The 18,923-nt window shown below is 38.9% G+C and overlaps 1 protein-coding gene across 2 annotated transcripts in view; it reads left to right on the top strand.

Annotated features, from left to right (window-relative positions):
• Hcs (holocarboxylase synthetase-like protein) overlaps positions 1-18,923 on the top strand; it is a 348,010-nt gene that overhangs the window by 32,143 nt on the left and 296,944 nt on the right. For both annotated transcript variants that reach the window (XM_076386483.1, XM_076386482.1), the window contains exons 4-5: positions 11,843-11,979; positions 12,068-12,238. In XM_076386483.1, the coding sequence (XP_076242598.1) occupies positions 11,843-11,979; positions 12,068-12,238 (308 nt within the window). The remainder of the gene's footprint in view (positions 1-11,842; positions 11,980-12,067; positions 12,239-18,923) is intronic.

The following is an 18,923-nucleotide window of genomic DNA, read 5'->3' as shown; positions in this document are numbered from 1 at the left end:
CGATACGTACTCGCGAACTTTTTTTCGACAAAAAGTATTTACGTCTCGCAGATTCCGTAAGTCTTTTAACGGTCGACAAACCACGGAAAACACGTGAATTGCTTCCACTAGGTTTCTCGAACGTATCCATCTCACCGCAAAAAGAATGAAATAGTAAAAATATACAAGCTATATACACAAGCAAGAAAAATAAGCTCTAATTCGCGGAAAGGGGGAATTAAAGGGAAACTACAAAATTAGCTGTGTAAAAAGTTTTACTTACCTGATACAACACATAACAAATGTCACGAATCACAAAACACGCAACGATTAGCCATCGATCTGATCTAACCGTTAACTGTCACGTAGCGCGATCACCCCACTGGGTGCTTTACCACGTGAAACAAAAGAAACGCGATCGCGATGCGCGCAGCATCGTACTTTTCGAATAGATTAGTGTAACGACCTGTGGGTCATGACATTCGAAATGCATATATTTACTGCTTTTTTTTGTCATTTTTTTATAGTATCATTGTACTCATGTAAACGTTTTTATATATCAAGCTTTTTTTCGTGTGACTTAATGTTCCTTTGGTTAATATAAAGGTAATTATTTAGAATAAGGACCTCCTTACCGAGTTTTTTAAAATTTTTTTATATCATGTATCTTGATACGTGGATTAATTTTTCTAAATGAAATAATTATCGCTCTCTTTTCGTTTTCGAGATAAACATTTTGAAAAATTTTGAAAATTATGGTAGCAGGCCGAGGGTAGGTAGCAAAAAGGAGGTTTGAGTTGGGTTAGAGCTCTAACCAACTCGAAACATCTCTTTTCCTGGCCCTAGCTCTAACCAACTCGAAACATCTCTTTTTCTGGCCCTAGCTCTAACCAACTCGAAACATCTCTTCTACTGGCCCTAGCTATAATCTAACTCAAATCCCCTTTGTGCTACCTACCCTCGGCCTGCCATCATAATTTTCAAGCATATAAAAATTTTTATTTCGAAAATAAAAAGAGAGCGACAATTATTTCATTTAGAAAAATTAATCCACGTATCAAGATACATGATATAAAAAAGTTTCAAAGAAATCGGTGAGAAGGTCCTTATTCTAAATAATTACCAATATAAGTATATTATATTGAAGATTGTGACAAAGTGCACGTTACTGGTCAAGAATGGACTCTTATTCTAATACATTTGGCGAATTTTCAGTATTTATTTAGTGATAATCTTGAATTCTGAAGTGCAATCAATTCTGAATCAGAAAGGGTTAATTCGATAAGAGGGTTAATTCGATAATCCATGCATCGATTTTGCTCTAAATCTAATAAGATCTTGAGATGTGAATATAAAATGTAGATATAAAGTTTCATTGAAATTCATTCAGTCGTTTGAATGCAATTGGGTTAATAAACATATGCTGTTTTTTAAAAAAGCTCTTTTTTTATTAGTTAAAACGTAATCAGGGGGTTTTAAAATGAGTTTTTCCGCAGAAAAAAATTTTCGAAATTTTTCTCATTACAATACTTTTCTAAGTTGGAAACAAAATATCCGGGCAATCAGATGAGCTCGCGCAAGGTGCGTGCCGCTTGCCGCTTGCTAGCGATTGGGATTTAAACATTTCATAGAATGAGACAGTGCGCATCACGATCCACCTTCTCTCTCGACCTCTCGAAGCTGCCCGAAGTTGGCCGAAGCTGTTCGAAGCTGTCCGAAGTGCCGAGCTCACGGATACGCGGCCCGTGCGTTAATATGCGTAGTGGAGGTGGTAATTCTCAAGATTTGCGTCCTCAGTCTAGCAGCACAGGTTGTCACTGAGCTGTGCACTAAACTGTAGGAAATATTTATTGGATATAAGCTAAAAACAGCGAAATCGCGCTCTTTGGCATTTTTGGACATGGAATATGACGAGCGCTATCACGCCGCTTGGCATTTTTGAATACGGAATATGACGAGCGCTATCGCGCCGCTTGGCAATTTTCGATTGGGAAATAAGAAAGGCCTGTGGCATTCAAACGGTTAAATTGAACAGTCTTAAAATTAAAAACATTTAGAAAGTTTTCTTTCTAAAAGTTCACTATAAATAAAGAAATAATACGCGTTACAATTAACCCTTTGGGTGCTATGGACGCGTGTTATGCGTTGTGACGTTGTGCATAGAGCCGCCTTCGGGTTAGTGAATTTAATGATGAGAAGGACCGTACCTTGCGAAACACGTGCCGAGAGACGCCTCCTGGAGGAGAATACCGTGAATCCGAATCGCCACTAATTTCGAGTTAGTGGATGGTACAGTGCTGGATGGTACAGTGGCCCTCCACCTTCAGAGTTGAGGAACTTACCGTTTCCGTGAAAGACCACAGGAGTCACGAGAAATCTGCGGAACACGAGCCTAGGGATGGTCCCGTGGTATTGTCCTTCTGAAGAAACTCAAGAGGAAGGCTCGAACTTGTTAAAAATTATGCAACGGTCTAGCACGCGGACGCTCTGTCAGTGTGCCATTTTTTTTGTTTTGTTTTTAAGTAACGTATATTTATTAACCGATAAAATACAAGAGAATACAAAACATAACAATAACAACGGAAGAATCCTTAAACGTATAAAAATAGGACAAAAATGGTTACAAATATAAAGAAAAGATTAAAGACTCATTTCCGAGTACGCGTAATCTGGACAGTAATATTACATTGCACTTAATGCGAAGAGAGGTGATGCAAATAAACACTTATTTGATATTGCTCTGTCGTTTAGGAACTAAGTATAGAAACGGCAAAAACTATACTGTCTAGTCGTCAAAAAAATAAGGAGGGGGTGGGGGGATATGGGTAGAAGGGGAATAGCGTGAAGGGGGTGAACAAAAATATAAAATATAAATACACAGGGTGTCCTAAACTAAGTGCGGGAGCCGAAAATGGGAGATTCCTGGGGTGATTCTAAATAATATTTTCCTTTGCAAAAATGTCCTCCGAAGCTTTGTTAACGAGTTATTACCCCGACCAATTACAGAGCGCGAATAGCGAGTGCTCGACTGACTAGCGACACGGCACAAGCTACGCGGAGCGTTTGCTACTCACCATGCTCGAAGCTTGTACAAGAAACTCAAGACCTTTACGTTATTGGTCAATTTCTCCTAAACTATTGGATGAAAAATTATGAAACAAATCAGGGACACGTTAACTATCGCGACACATATTGTGGAATTTTTCAGGTTTTTAAATTATTAGCCAAGTTGTAGAAAAAGAAGACAATGTTAGTGTTGATTTCCCATAAACTATTGGACAAAAAATTATGAAAAAAATCAGGAACACCTAATGTTGAACACTTATGTTGTGGAATTTTCTCAGATTTTTAAATTAATTAACAAAATTGTACAACATAAAAAACGAGAGCCAAGAAGGTTACTCACCAATTTTGTTCAAATTATTGGTGGAAAAATTATGACAAAAAATGTAGCAACATGTTAGCTATCGCGACATATATAGAATTTTTTTCAGACTTTTAAAGTAATTAACAAAGTTGTAAAACACAAAAAACGAGGAAAAAGAATTTTAAAATGCCGATTTAGTAAAGTAATAATGCTATAGTAAAAAAAAAAAAGAGCAATGTTGCCGTAGTTCCTACGGATTGTACATTATTTTACTGTATATTAAAACATTGAAAACTGTACAAGAATACTTATTTCATAATGAATGAACGAAAATTGGATGTATTGGTTACTGTAATCGGTAAAAAGTACGGAAACATTGATTTTTATTTTTTTTACTATGACGGATCAATGCAAAAAATGTTTAAATAAATTGAGATTAATAATATGACTCTAGTAATATGAGTAATTGCTATTGTTAAAACTCACCCATTCGGAAAGGAATTCACCTGCTGCTTGAACACTTGCTCCATCGGGTCACAGTGCCGGTCCCGATCAGTGGGGGATGCGCCCAGGTAGCGCTGGTCACAGGTATACAACACCACAAGAAGCCACCTTGCATTTACAACACTACGCGGTCACTAACACTGATCACTTCACTAAACGAGCACTTGATCTTTTAATGACCGACAACCGATTATTTTGAAACGTTCTGCGGCATTCCATAAATAAAAACAAGATGTTACACAATTCGGCGGCGAAATTACGATCGATACTGACGATTTATATACCATTCCCTACCATTCCCCCTAGCATAAGATTGGGAAGCGGCGTGTCGACCGGGGTTTTTCCCGAAGGTTTGTAGCGAGGTGTTTTCGCCGAGGTTACCCATCTGGGAACCAGATGTGTATAGGCCTGCGTTTTTGTGCTAGGTAATTTTTCCGCGCGCATTGGAAGGACAAGAGTCAAAAGGATAGAGGAGCGGACATTCCTTGACCGAGACTCGAACCAGCAAGGTCGATGGCGATCTGTCGCTCAGGTTTTTTGTAACTTGTGTTCACGTCGTATGTTTAACTATTAAGGGGGCAGACTCCTTGTGTTTTGAGCTGTGTGCGTGCGCTCACACAAGCAAAGAAAGTCATACACGTATACGCGATGAGCGAGAGAGACAAACGGTTTCGCAAATTACACTCTACGTCTCGACACTTGCATAAATGAATTTTTCGCGGGTACAGAACCTACGAGTAGACTTCACTACAGGGTGCTCTGGTCCGTTTAAACTCCAATAAACACTATACGTTGAGAAAACTGTCAAATTACAAACTGTAAGCATGAAACAGACACTGCTGTAAACAAGCAAGATGGCTGCCGAAGTGACATCTTCGCAAATATCTCACGATTTAATGGTTTTTTCACTCATAGCACACCAGAGCACCCTTCCTTGAATTAGCACAATATCGTGCAAATGCGATTTTCCTCAATTTAACACTTCTTGAAGGCGTAAAGCGTAATTTTCGTTGTGCACCCGTTTTGACACAAAAATAGTTGAACGATTTGCCGTTAGAAGCGTTAATGGTATATCTCAATCAATTTGGTCATATTACCATCAGCATCGATAAAAATACAGATCAGTCGGTAAATGTAATCTAGAATTTGACAGCTGAATGGCGTATTCATCGAATACACGAATACAGACGCAAGAAAGGCTTAGTTGCCAAAACGTATTGAAAGTTTGATCACGCTGTTGCCACATATATGTATGTACATATTAAAATTCTGCCCATCAGGAAAACTGGAACGAAACCAACTCCAGCCGAGATTTTGATTCTTACTAATAAGGGAACATCGCGAAGTGAAAGTCTCCGATTTTGATGAAACTTTGTAGGATTGTAGAATAGCCGAAAATATTCGACACGTATTTTTTTTATTGCTTCTAATTCATCTAAAGGGTGTGAAAACCACCCCCAAAGTTGGGGGTGGAAAATATATTTCGTTTAATATCTCCAAAACTAGTGCGTATAGCAAAATGATATAAATGGGGCGATTGTGTTTTTTTGAACGACGAATCCACCTATGTAAAAATTTTTTAAAAATATAAATTATTTAAAAAATATATTAAAAAATAGTATATTGTCGTTGTTTTCACTGACAACATGCTGATCGATCGTTTTGCAAATTTGTATGCAAATACTATGAACCAAAACACAAAACACGACCAAAATAGAATTCTGAATTTTTACGTTATAAACAAAATAATAACATTCCTAGTTAAACTGCATTTTGTGCGAAATTGGGCCCTGAAACGAGTGGTTTTACGAAATATATATACCCCTATAATGTTTTTGTCATTATATTATGATACATGTTGTTTATTGTTCACTAAATGTATAAATTATAACATTGCTAATGAATACTCGCAACGTCTTGCACTCGTTGCAAACAGTACGAGAGGTTCAGTGTGAGTTACCCTTGCATCGATGAAAATGTAGCAAGTAAAGGTGATTTACAAATCATTATTCTTCAATAGTTATTATTTACTATAAACAAACAATTGGAATTGTTCCCGAAGTTATAGTTTAATCCACTAATTTTACACGAAAGTATCTTTGTTTAAAAAGCGGTTATATAACGGGCATTTGGCTCGTCCGCGAGATTCGTAATTTGTTGGTATACGTGACCGACCGAAGGTGGCCTTCGGTTGGAGCATACGTTGTCCTAAGAGCAAAACACGATCAGCTGTCGTATGACTTGTTTTTGTCGTCAAAATTAAAGTTCAAACAAAGTAAGCGTTGTCGAGCAACGGTTTTGAACTCCAGGCTCGATGTCGAGTGGGGACATCGGAGCCTGAAGGAGAGAGAGAGTACATCGTACTACATTAGCACGAGATAAAAGATAATTTGTGAGCGCCGCGTAGTGGTAAAATTTGGCACATCTTCCGCTTCGCGGAGACACGCGCGGCTCTCGCCCCAGTCGTCTTACGACAATCAAGCTTGACGCAGTCAGTGCGACCGTTCGTCAAGCGCATCTCAGCTCGCCAGTTTCCAGATTTCAAGTAGTTTGGTTACCAGACACTTGAAATCTCACTAGCTCTCAAAAGCTGAACCTCTGTCGCCGACAGACTAGGAAGCTCTGCTCGATTCGTACGTATAATACGTACGAAAGAGCACCTGGTTTGTTTTAGGAGACAATTGATCGAGATTTGCACTCTTGGAATCGGGGCCTGCCCTGATTCTCTGAGTCTCGTTTCGTCTCGGAGCAACAAAGGCCGCTGCCTGTTGGATCCCTGAGAGACGGGTTACAACAGAGAGAGATAACGTACGTGCCTATCACCTCTGCGTTACTCGTGCTCTGCCACCCCGTTTAGAAGCAACCCCCGTGTGACGAATAGAAGCACACGGTAAGGTGAACGGAGTCGCGGAGCCTCTGGCCGTCCTCAGCCTCCAGGACCAGCAATTCGCTGGTTATAGCGTGTCCCTCCGCTCACGAATCCCTAAGTTACTTGGATTCGTACGGAACGAACCTTTCCAAAAGGTGCAAGGCGAAGAGAAGAGGTCCCTTCTCCTCTCTAGCCACTCGCTCATCGACTCCTTCTTCGCACCTGAAGAAGAGTCGATAATACAGTCCACTGCATTACCTTTGCGTTACAGGCAAGGTATTGCTATCCCCTCCAAATAGGCTCGCGAGCGCAGCCTGGAGTCGGGAACCTTTGGTATAGCCAGACTTCCTCTCTCGCTTACCGCCGCGGTTCCGCCGTTGTCTCTCTTTTTCAGACGCCAACGTCGCTAAAGGGGGCTAAAGGCGTCGCCACGACCACAGGGCCCTCCGATCCACCGCCGTCCACCCGAGCCGACGAGGACCGGAACCAACACCCAGCCCCAGAAACATAGTTTCAATAAACGTCGCTCAAAAGCCTTTTTAAGGGCCGACAAAATATAAAACTTGTGTTTTCGTTTCTTTCGCATTCCCTCCATCTCACCTCATCCGGACCTCCGTTGGATCCCTTATTCTAAGCGATTCCAACAATCTTAGTTGAGTGTGAATTAGGCATTCCCTCATAAGCTGTAGGTGCCTGGTTCGAATCTCGTGGAAGCTTTTATTTTTTTTTGTTTTCAATTTTTATTTTAAATAATTCTAATTTTTGTATACCTTTCAACAGATTACAGTTATACCACTCATAACATTTTCATTATTAAATAAAAAAAAATTAAAATAATTTCGTTTGTTTATTTCTTAAAAAGTATGAATGAATGAATGAATGAATGAATGAATGAATGAATAGCATGAATTTAATGAATTATTTATTCTATATATATAAGTTTTAGGATTTCACATATTAGTATATATATATGCCCATAATTATGAAAGTGGTCTAAATTGTATATTTCTTATTTTGGGATATTGAAAGGATTAATATATTGAATAAATTAGAAAATATTTCTATATTACGTAACATTATAATTAGTCTTGATTAATGAACATTTATTATAAATGTGAAATTTTGTGTGAATCTCATACGAAAATGTTGTTTCTTAGACTACTTTCATAATTTTGGGCACATATGTATTGTTTTATTCGTAATAGTCTTTCTTTCTCGCTCGCACCGTCCTTTTCTTTATTCCGTATGAAGCAAAATATCGGCTCAAGGCGTATTCAGTAGAGATTTACTGATGCATAAAATTGTAATTGATGTGGCAACAGCGTGACAGAACTTTCCTACGATGCGATTTGGCAATTATACCTTCGCAATTCTCATTTGTAATTCAACAGGATAACGCTAGATGCCACATTATCAAATGTCGCATGTATAAATTATATGTTTTCACTAATGCCCGTTTTTCCGCAACAGCGCTTCGATCGATTCGGAGTAGGCCCCGAAGGAGTCTGCCCCCTTAAAAGAGTGTGATACGCTTACGGAGAGAATTCTTATTTTTGTTACCTACCACCTCACTGGTACAAGACTCGAGCACAGCAAGTAGCGAACGCTACCCGTAGCTTGTGCGCTATCAGCGGACGGTCGTCCGTCTGCTATAGGTGCTCTCTAATTGGTCGATGTTTTTCGTTAATAATTCGTTAACGTACGCCCGGAGGAAATTTTCGCTAAAGAAAAAGATGCTTAGAATTACCCCAGGAATCACCCCTTCTGGGGAGTTACACTTATTCTGGGACACCCTGTATAACTACGCTTATATATCGTTGAACGAGAGTTAGGTTATGTAATTATGTATTTATATTATTCGCGGTAGAGCATCCTCTATAGAGGCGCAGTGTGAGTGTTGAATGTGTGTGTCTGCAATACATCTTGTCTCGTATGCCTTGGTCGCTGCTAAAGTTATAGGTGGCTATAACCTCGAAACGGTCTCAAATTTTCATGAAACATGTAATCTTTGCTTATTTGCCTGAGCATCTGTAAGCCCTTCGTTACCTTTTCTACATCAGTCGCCACCCTGGAGAAAAGACTCTTCGGGAAGTGTGTCCGATTAGGAATGGCTTGTTCTCTCTAGTGCTGGTTGGCAGGCGATTCGTCTGCTTGGGGCGAGCACGAACTCTATATTAAAGGAGCATCAATTACTATTTGTTAGAACGGTCACTACGTCTGAAGGAGCGGTCTCGATCTCACTAGACAAGTATATCAGCTACTTCCAAGATCTTCGTCTATTCGAAACCCGATGCCAGGGAGAAATGTGTCTCTTGCTGCTTTCGCAGCTACTTATATACCCGTCAGTCGGAGTTCGTGCATGCGTAATATCTTATTTCTAATGGCGGTCTTATTCTAATCGTAAATGCAAACATACGACATACGTTATATTTATATTACAATATAATTGAAACCTATAGTATATGACATAAAATAAAGTACAAAAATATTAATTAGTATTAAAATAACAGAATACGCGGTAATATATAATAATAAGGTATTAGTAGAAAGAAAAGGAAATAAATACAATGAGGTACAGAGAGATGGTAGTGGATAAAGAGAGACGGCGATTGATAGAGAGAAATAGGGTAGGATAGAGTGAGAGGGAAGACCGTGGGACGTTACACCAAACATTTGTAGTACAATAGATTGCTGATGTAAATGCTGAACAGGGTGGGGGAATTTACCGTACCTTGTTGAAGTCCATTGTTTATGGTGACATACATAGTTGATTTGTGGTTATCTATGGTAACGAAAAAATGCTTGTCATGCAGCATATTCCATAATATTTTAATTAAATGTTTTGGAAATCCTTTCTTTAGTAATTTGAAGAATAAACCGTCTAGCCACACTGTGTCGAAAGCCTTTTCTAGGTCTATAAAACAGGCTCCAACACAGTTTTCAGCATCTAGCTCACTAGATATCTGACGTGAATTTAGTAATGGCGTGTATCGTTGAGTGTCCGCGTTTAAATCCGAATTGTGTGTCTGGAATTATGTTGTGTATTGTGCAGTGGCTATTTATTGAATCGTTAATAATTGTCTCAAATATTTTACTAATATTTGGGAGAAGACTAATTGGTCGGTAGCTGGATGGATCGCTTCCATCTGTATCTTTTTTTTTTATTGTTATTAATTTGGCAGTTTTCCCTGAGGAGGGAAAGTATAATGAATTTAAACAGTTATTAAATAATATTGTATAATAATGTAATAACTAGCTACGATTTCGCCTATGAAGAAACCGAATCTGAATAGACAATCTTTCTTTTACGCTTTAATAAATAATGAGTAATAACTAAATCTGAACAGTGGCAGTGATTTAAACCCCTAACACACAACAAGACGCTTCCCATCACGCATGCACACAAAATCAGTACGTCACCAAAGCGACATCTCATAGGAGCGACGCCATAGCGTGTGATGGAACACGCATTGACGACAGGATGACGACTGGATGATAACAGCACGAGCCAATCAACAAGCGACGCTCTCTGTATGCCTGCACAAACACCACCAGATGTATGCGCCACAACCTCAGAACCAATTGGGAGCGCGTATTCTGCTATGACTCCTGAACACGCAGGTGCAACACTACGCTACCCCTACATCGAGGGCAGTTATTGGGCCCAAAAGAGGAAGGCAATTTTCTGGTATAAATAAGGCAGCACTAGCACTAGCTGAGAGATACAAATACAACGAAGATAGTTCAGCAGAATGCTGTAACCAGCTCCTTGGTTCCTTCGATCTAGGCAGCTTTAGCCAGCTCCTTGGTTCCTTCGATCTAGGCAGCTTTAGCCAGCTCCTTGGATCCTCCGAATCGAGGTAGCTTTGATCAGCTCCTTGATTACCGACCGAGGCAGCTTTAACCAGCTCTTTGGCCTTTCCTTGATCCATATTGACATTGATCATCACTACCCTCTGCTCAGATTATAAATCATTAATATTCCGTCGATATAGAACCTCGCGATAAATACCAGTTCATATATTAATAAGAATCTATTTCATCAAAAGACGTAAGTTTGTATGGTTACAAGAATAGAATTAAGTATTTTAGTAGTGTAAAACATGTAGGTTAATAAATTATTTCATGTTTTATTTTAAAGAGAAATCATAGTCTATGAAATTTATTTCTTACACGTACGCCATTCGAATCCTACTCCCTCTTCACAGGTAAGCTGTTCTATTTGTAAACGTTTTATGTATTACGGCGCACGGTTCGTTACATTCGAATAAGAAATTTTCAGCATTTTGTTTGTCTCTCTTCATCATAATGAGTTTGTATCTTTCATGTATTCGACCGTATAAAATTCCTCGTAATTTACTTTAGGTGTTATTATGTCGATAATATACACTTCATTTAAAGTGAAACCACTGGGTAATATAAATCGCACACCAACTTTCATTATAGATTTTTGGAGATGTGAGATTTCAATATTTAAGTACATGGTGATTTCGATTGCGAAAAAAATTGTTTAAAAACGCTGAAATCGTTTATATTTTTTCAATTTATTACACAAAAACTATCTCCAACTTTCCATTTGTTTCTTAGTGTAGAAACATCTTCGTGGAAATTTAACTTAAGAGTGTAAAAGTTTTGTTTTTAGGAAGTGACAGTAATTCAAAATTGGATATTGTTTAGGTCCAGGATTTTGTCAATTTTGTGAATCTTTGCACTTTTCAGTTTTGCATGATACTGTGCAGAGCTGAGGAGTTCACATTCGGAAGGAATACAAGTTTTATTGGTTGTAGCATAATAAGCTAACTTACTTGAACACAATCATAAAAACACGCGCGCACATTTTGATTATTGGTCAAATCGGACACAATTATTAATCGGTAGTTACGTGTAGCATTGCGTGGGGACAGACGAAGTATACAATGAAGTTTATCGAATGAATGCTTTTTGTTCCTTTGCTGGTTGCTGATTTTGGAGCTCTGCACAATACAGGCTTTGCCTAACCGTAGCAGAGTTTATAGTGAGAAACGCAAGAATATATTTTTACTTGAGGATATCATTATTTTATAAGAAAAATAGTAAATATTTTCGTATGAAGAATATAATGATAATTTGTATATTATTTTAAGATGCAAGTTCTTCTACGGACAACTATGAAACTGGCGAATTCGTGACGTCTTGTTTATGCACAAACAAGAAAGATGCTAGACTCGAGGAATTATTATGGTACCATGGTGACATGAGATTATGCACTATATACCCTCAAGTATGTATTGTAATAACGATGTAAAAATCAATTTTTAATGTTGTATTATTAAGTGTATAATTAATTTAATTAATTGCCCTTTTCCTAGCAAAAAGTTGATGTTTCCAGTTGGTTAGCATATCAGTATGGTAGAACATTCTTCCCTTTACATACAAATAACCGTATTGGGATTTCGTTTCAACAGGACTGTAAGCTTTATATTCTGGTTGAAGCTGATGTTCAGAGTTACACTCCTGCAGCTGCAACAAAAGCTACAAAGGTATTATTAATGCATTTTATATACTTGTAAAATGGTATACTTATCATAAACTTTAAATATAATTATTTTGTATACAATATTCTACGATTCGTCTGATAAGTTCAGATCTTGAAGATCATCCCTTATACTTAGTGATACTTTTTTATTTTATGATACTATTCTGAGTGATAACTTTTTTATTTTACAATATTCATTTTTCTGAGGTTTTGGGCTCGAAGATTAAGGGAACGAAAATTAAAGATAGTACTGGTTTATGCCACTTTCTCCTTACTTTAAGATGTATGTGTACTTACAATTAAAGTTCTTTCATACGGTGATACATGTATTATAATACGCGTATAATTAACCCTTTGTACTTGGTTGTCTTTTCTGGGAAGACAAAATGTATGAAAAATCAGGACCTCCGTGTGCAAAGCATTAGAAGCTTCTTTAAAGAAACGTTCGTAGTCGACTGCGACGGTCTGGAGTAAAAGCTGTGGGCCCATCAAAGTCGTCTTACCAAAATACATTGCTTTCCTGACTTTGTGACAAGACTTTTTAGGAACAATATCATTCTTTAGCTTGCTATTACTAAACATTAATTGGAAGACCCATTGTACATAACTGTCAGCTGTTGCTTGCTGCTAGGACTCATTAGTCTCAATCCTAAATCCCAAGCATAAATTGTATGAAAGCAAAATAAGAACGGTCTAATTACCTTCGCCGACCCTAAAATATCCATTAACGAGAAACACTAAGTAATTGCCCTCTTCCGATCTTTTGAATTTTACATATGCTGTAGTGCTCTATTTAGACAAATGGAAAAATAGGAGTACGATATTTTTCGGGGGCACGCGGTAGAGAAGGATGAAAACCACAAAACAAGAAGACCCCACAAAAAAATAGGAAATTACAATATCAAAAAAATATGTGAAATCGACATGAGTTGCAAGTACATATGCCCACAACAAGATAAAATGTGTTGCAAGTACATCAATGTGCTTTCCAGCAGCATGAAAGGGGACAATGTATAACACAATGTAAGATTCGGTGCTTTCCAACTGCGCTTATTAAGATGCCATCATTGCATATACTCAGCTAAAATGCTGTGTTCAACAGAGCTACGCTCGAACTTTAATGACACTCATGTAAAATGACTACTCTGCACTGTGGGGTGAAATAAAGAAACTAAATAGCGTTTCAGCTGCAAATTGAGATTGTGTAACACTGACCCACACAATGTAGAATCGTGTTCGATGGCTGGAGAGCACTCAATTCTTAAAGAATAAGTAGCATATTTTCATCGCAATATGCCAAAAATGCACTCGATACATTCCATTACTCATATCGTGGACATTTTAATAATACGAAGATAAAATGTAACATCTAAATAGAGCTTTGACGCTATCAGGTTTTTTCTTTCGGTAGAGATGTTTGACGAGAGGTTTCCCTACGTCGAGCTGCCGTGAGCTCGAGGCAGGACAGCACGACAACTTCGCCGTATCCGCCCTGCAAATTGCTCGACAGAAAGGACAATCCAAATGGGCGCCAGGCACCTTCGTGCCAACTAAACGAAAAACCAACAACGATATGTGACTCTTGCAGTGCAGGTACGGCGGCAAATGTCGACTAGCTCGACGGAAGAGGAAAAGTCGTGGTTCGGACGCGCAGAGGAATCAAGTCTTCACGGCAAGGCAAAGACAAAACGTCGACTATCGTCCACAGATGTTTATTTGACAATATAGAGCCGTATAGACGGCACGGTTGCGGAAGATTACAGGTGGTCCGTACAGAAACAAACACGTGTCCTCACAATCTCGGCACACGCGGACTCGCCCGTTACAAAAGTTGCGTCGATCTTACTGACACCGGAATAAGCGAAACAAGACGGCAAATTACACAATACCACGATATCGGAGACGCCCAGGGGTAAACCCGAATCGCGCCTAGCACTAACGGCACTTGGTGCCCGGTAATTAGGGACCAAAGTAATTTATGCAGCTTACCCTTATTTTCGTCGTCTAGCGCCTTTGTTGTATCGGCAACGAATGACGATGCTCGGCACGCGCGCATGCGACCCTCCCGATTCGTGGCACGTCCCTCCCCCGTGCAAGCGCGACAGCCCCTCGGCGTACTCGCGGTGGTTCAGGCGCGTATGCGGGGCCCCGCTGCTCTCCGGCGAGGATCCGCTTTTCTTCGGCATCGTGGAGACTTCCCCAGGACTTCCTATGGCTCCTGCCACCTGGACAACGACCTCCGGGCTCTCCTCCACCCTCGCCCTCCGCTTGAGCCGTTGTAGAAGGGCAGCACCGCGAGACCATTTCCTAGCTTGCTGTGGGCAGATTTTCCTTGGCTCTCTGGTCCTCCGCAGAAGCGGCAAATCTCTGAACTCCGAGGGTGGAGGGCCCCTGTACCATCCGGTGTAGATATGACGCCTGAATCCGGAAACTGCGCGACCAGGAGATGGGAACGGCCTCAGGGTCCCTCAGGTTTCTTCTACGGCCCTGAAACGTCGTGCGCGCTCAGCAAGGAGGCACCCGGAATTAGCGACGATTCCAAATTCACGATATTTTCCCCCAGGAGGTGTCTCTCGGCATGTGTTTCGCAAGGGGGCCGTACGGTCCTTCTTTTCACTAATATCGCGTACTTTCGCAAAACGGGGACGACGCTAAGCGCAACGTCACAACAGATTGCGTACACTTTTATTATGGTAGAATTAATTTCAACAGGCGGCTCAGGGTCACTCAGTCCCTTACGCGTTTTTCTGGTGGGACAGAAGAGTGAGCTCACGGAGGAACCACCAGAAAGGCGCGTGAGGGGCTGAGTGACCCTGAGCCGCCTCTTGAAATTAATTCTACCATAGTTTATAGTTTTTAGTTTGACCTTGCCTGGCCACGCCAAGTATTTGATTTCCAGGCCGCGGACATCTAGGCAAATATCTAGATGTTACATTTTATCTTCGTATTATTAAAATGTCCGCGATATGAGTAATAGAATGTATCGAGTGCATTTTTGGCATACTGGGATGGAAACATGCTACTTACTCTTTAAGAATTGAGTGCTTTCCAGCCATCGAACACGATTCTACATTGTGTGGGTCAGTGTTACACAATCTCAATTTGTGGTGATATGTAGTTGCAATCATTTTTTCTTATATCGTCATATGTACTTGCAGCTCATTCTAATTTCGCATATTTTTTTTATACTGTAATCTTCTGTTTTTATGTGGGGATATGAACTTGCAGCACATGTTGGTTTTACATATTTTTTTTATTTTGTAATCTTCTATTTTTTTGTGGAGATATGTTGCAATCTTCTATTTTGTTGTGGGCATATGTACTTGCAACTCATGTCGATTTCACATATTTTTTTTATATCGTAATTTCCTATTTTTTTGTGGTTTTCATGTACTTGGCGTAATTTTTTTACTTTTGTGAAGTTTTTGTGGGGATCTCATTTCTATTTGCAAAGATCATCAACAGCCATGAACTGTCTTATCAAGGGACGGAATTAAGGATACATTCTATGTAAGTTTAACAACTACTAGAAGAAACCATGTACACCGCAATGCCGACCTATATGTATTATATTACATGTATAGCAGCTTGTGTAGAATACATGGTGCGCAAAGCAGCTTATGACGCTAAAGCAGCCTTCGGCGCTGAACGTATTTAACATTGAACTGTAATAACAACCAAAAATTAACACTTTTCGAAGAAAAATATGTATGCATTTTTAGCATTTCGTGGTCAAGCTTGTTTTTTTACTCGTAAATCATCAATGGATATCCACGTTGTACGCTTACCCCTTACCATACTCGTGTAATGACCATCGGCAATACTTCTATCGCGATAGAAAATCGCTGCCTTAAGTTTATAACAGTGATCTGCCTTTTGTATCTTAGCAGTAGGTATTGCTTTGATGTAGAAATTTTCGAGTTTCGTTGTCGCACCACTATTGTGATCGGACAAAAGTAACTTTGCAATAAGAATTTGTTTGGAAGCAGTTATACTGACTTTTTTCATCATGTTTGTATTTGAACTATCACAATTATTGGAAGGATCTGTCAGATTTATCCATTCTGTGAAATTATGTTTTACTATGTCTTGAAATTCAAATGATTTTTTTAACATCTTGGGCAGTGCAAGGTGTACCACACAATTTATAGTGATAGTAGTACTTGTATAATTATATTTGTTGTAATAACCATACATTTCTATCGTAATTTTTCTTCGAATATTTATTATATCAATATTTGAACTTTCTGTTGCATTTCAGAAGAGAAATGTATCAACTAGTTAATTATAAACTGAAAGCAGTTAAAACAATGAAATGATAATGTTTTAAATGAGAATTTAAATGAAAATTCTTTCGTGGCACAAATTTTCAAAAACTTGTGGGAATGAAGATGCTTCTCCGTTCTATAACCTTCTATTACAGATAACTTTCCTGCCGGTGCGTCCGAAATGTCATGCAACACTTGGCAGATTATCTTTCCAATAACGGCTGCAGTGCCCTGCCGAATGACCCCGAGAGTCGACGAACGAAACATGTGTTAGTTCCTTTTGGCTGAATGAGTGTGTAACACGTATACGTATTACGTTGACGAAAATTTGCCTGAAGAATAAAAATCATAAGAAGAATCAGTAGAAAGATCATACAATTTTCGACTAATCCATGATATGATATTACGATATCTCTGTCATAGGTTGACCGATTTTATTGAATTTGTTCTTATAGGAAAGCTCAGATGCGGTTTACATAAGAAAAATGCTTTTAAATTTAGAAAATATTGCCCGTGTGATGAGATATTAATGAAATAAGTTTCAGGTAAGGTTGAAATTGCCGATTCTCGAGTAAAGATATACGGCAGCGACAGTCGACATATATATACAGGGTGTTCTTCTTCATGTACCTGGCGTCGAAATGCTACCGCGTCTGTAGATAAAGAAATTCAACGGATTAAATGACTTCACGCACTTATTTTATTGTAAATAATTGACTGTTGTGTTCGCGAACACAAAGATTCGACGAAGAAGAAGACCGAGCTTGGAACGCTACGGACTATAATAGTGCGTATGTATAGATATAACAACGTGTGACGTAATACACGACGGGAGGGGAGCACGAAGATTCGAAGGCCATCTGCTCATATGCCGAAGGCAGGTCACTTCCTTACCAATACACTTGTCGTATGTTGTATACTCAAAAAACTGAGTGATACGTATTTCTTTATATTTGCGGATAATCGGTTTAAAGGGGTGAAACTCACCCCAGAGAAGGCTTACTTGAGAAATTGGTGCAATATTATATATGGCTAGCTTTTTCAGTTGATTATGTGGTTTTATAATGTAGTAGGTCTAGCGTCGCACACAACTTTCATACAAATTCTATAAAACTTAGAAGTTACAGAGTTCAAAACGCATGTCGTTACGCTTGTCCATGATTTCACATATTTGTCAACGAAATACTTAAGGCATAATGTCTTTTTGTGCCATGAGCAAGTACTTAACTACTACAACTTCTGAAGATCCCTGAACATCGCATACAGGTTGAGACGATTTAAGAAATGTATTATCTACCGGATTTTCAAACTTATTAGATCTTTTAGATACGTAACTGCTTTTAAACCACAAATATCAAAATAAGTTATAAGGTGAAAGACCGAATATTTGAGCGTGTAACGTATGCAGGAAGCGTTATGGAATTTTCCAATTACATAAGGGTCATTCCACGCGAAATCGGGCACGTTTCGGAGCAAGTTCTTGTAATTTGCTCAAATTTGAATATGTTGTAGTCTTTAACGATATTTAAACGTACCCCAAAGGATTTTTCAAAATTTTGAAAATTGTCGATTTTACAGCTGTTTGAAGTTAAGTGCTACCTTTTTTTTAAAAAATTATAGCTATTGAACTAGTAAGCGGACGAAGATGAGCTTTACGGTGCTTATAGAGAAAATATTGAAGTTTGTAAAAAAAATTATTTCATTTCAAAAAACTTGTTTTTTAATCATCTTTTTTGCAATTATTTTAAACAAATGCAGGTTTTTAAGATGATGCGCGATTTTAAAAATCTGAAAAAAAAAGGAGAATATAGTTTGATCCTTCCCCTTGATGGACAAACTTTCAAAAAGATGGACATTTTAAAATTGGCCCTGTGAAAATTGCCGAAAGTTGACGCTGCGTCGAGTCGCACTGCTGTGGCGGGCGCGTCGTCGCTGGCAGCCTGCTCGACTCCAGCGGACGAACGTGCGTTATTATTTGCGATCAAGGCGGCAAATATTGGTAACTCACTCTTTGTCAATGATTCTTATTGACAAGTTCACATTCATTTTTGCCATGTGAAGTTACAAAAAAGTGCCATTCTGCATTAATACCAAAATCTTCGAAATGAAAGCTAGGATTTAAGAGATTATATTTATGTTTTCAAGAATAACACGAAGATTGAGTTACCAATATTTATTGATTGCATTAAACCTTGCAAATGCTCGGAGATAATGTAGAATAATGTTGGGTGAAGTCGCCTTGATTGCAAATAACGCACGTTCGTCCACTGGAGTCGAGCAGGCTGCCAGCGACGACGCGCCCGCCACAGCAGTGCGACTCGACGCAGCGTCAACTTTCGGCAATTTTCACAGGGCCAATTTTAAAATGTCCATCTTTTTGAAAGTTTGTCCATCAAGGGGAAGGATCAAACTATATTCTCC

The sequence above is a fragment of the Calliopsis andreniformis genome, chromosome 10, assembly GCF_051401765.1.
Source record: "Calliopsis andreniformis isolate RMS-2024a chromosome 10, iyCalAndr_principal, whole genome shotgun sequence".
NCBI lineage: Eukaryota > Metazoa > Arthropoda > Insecta > Hymenoptera > Andrenidae > Calliopsis > Calliopsis andreniformis.
Note: the sequence above shows the minus strand (reverse complement) of the source record. Positions and strands in the feature narration are given on the sequence as shown.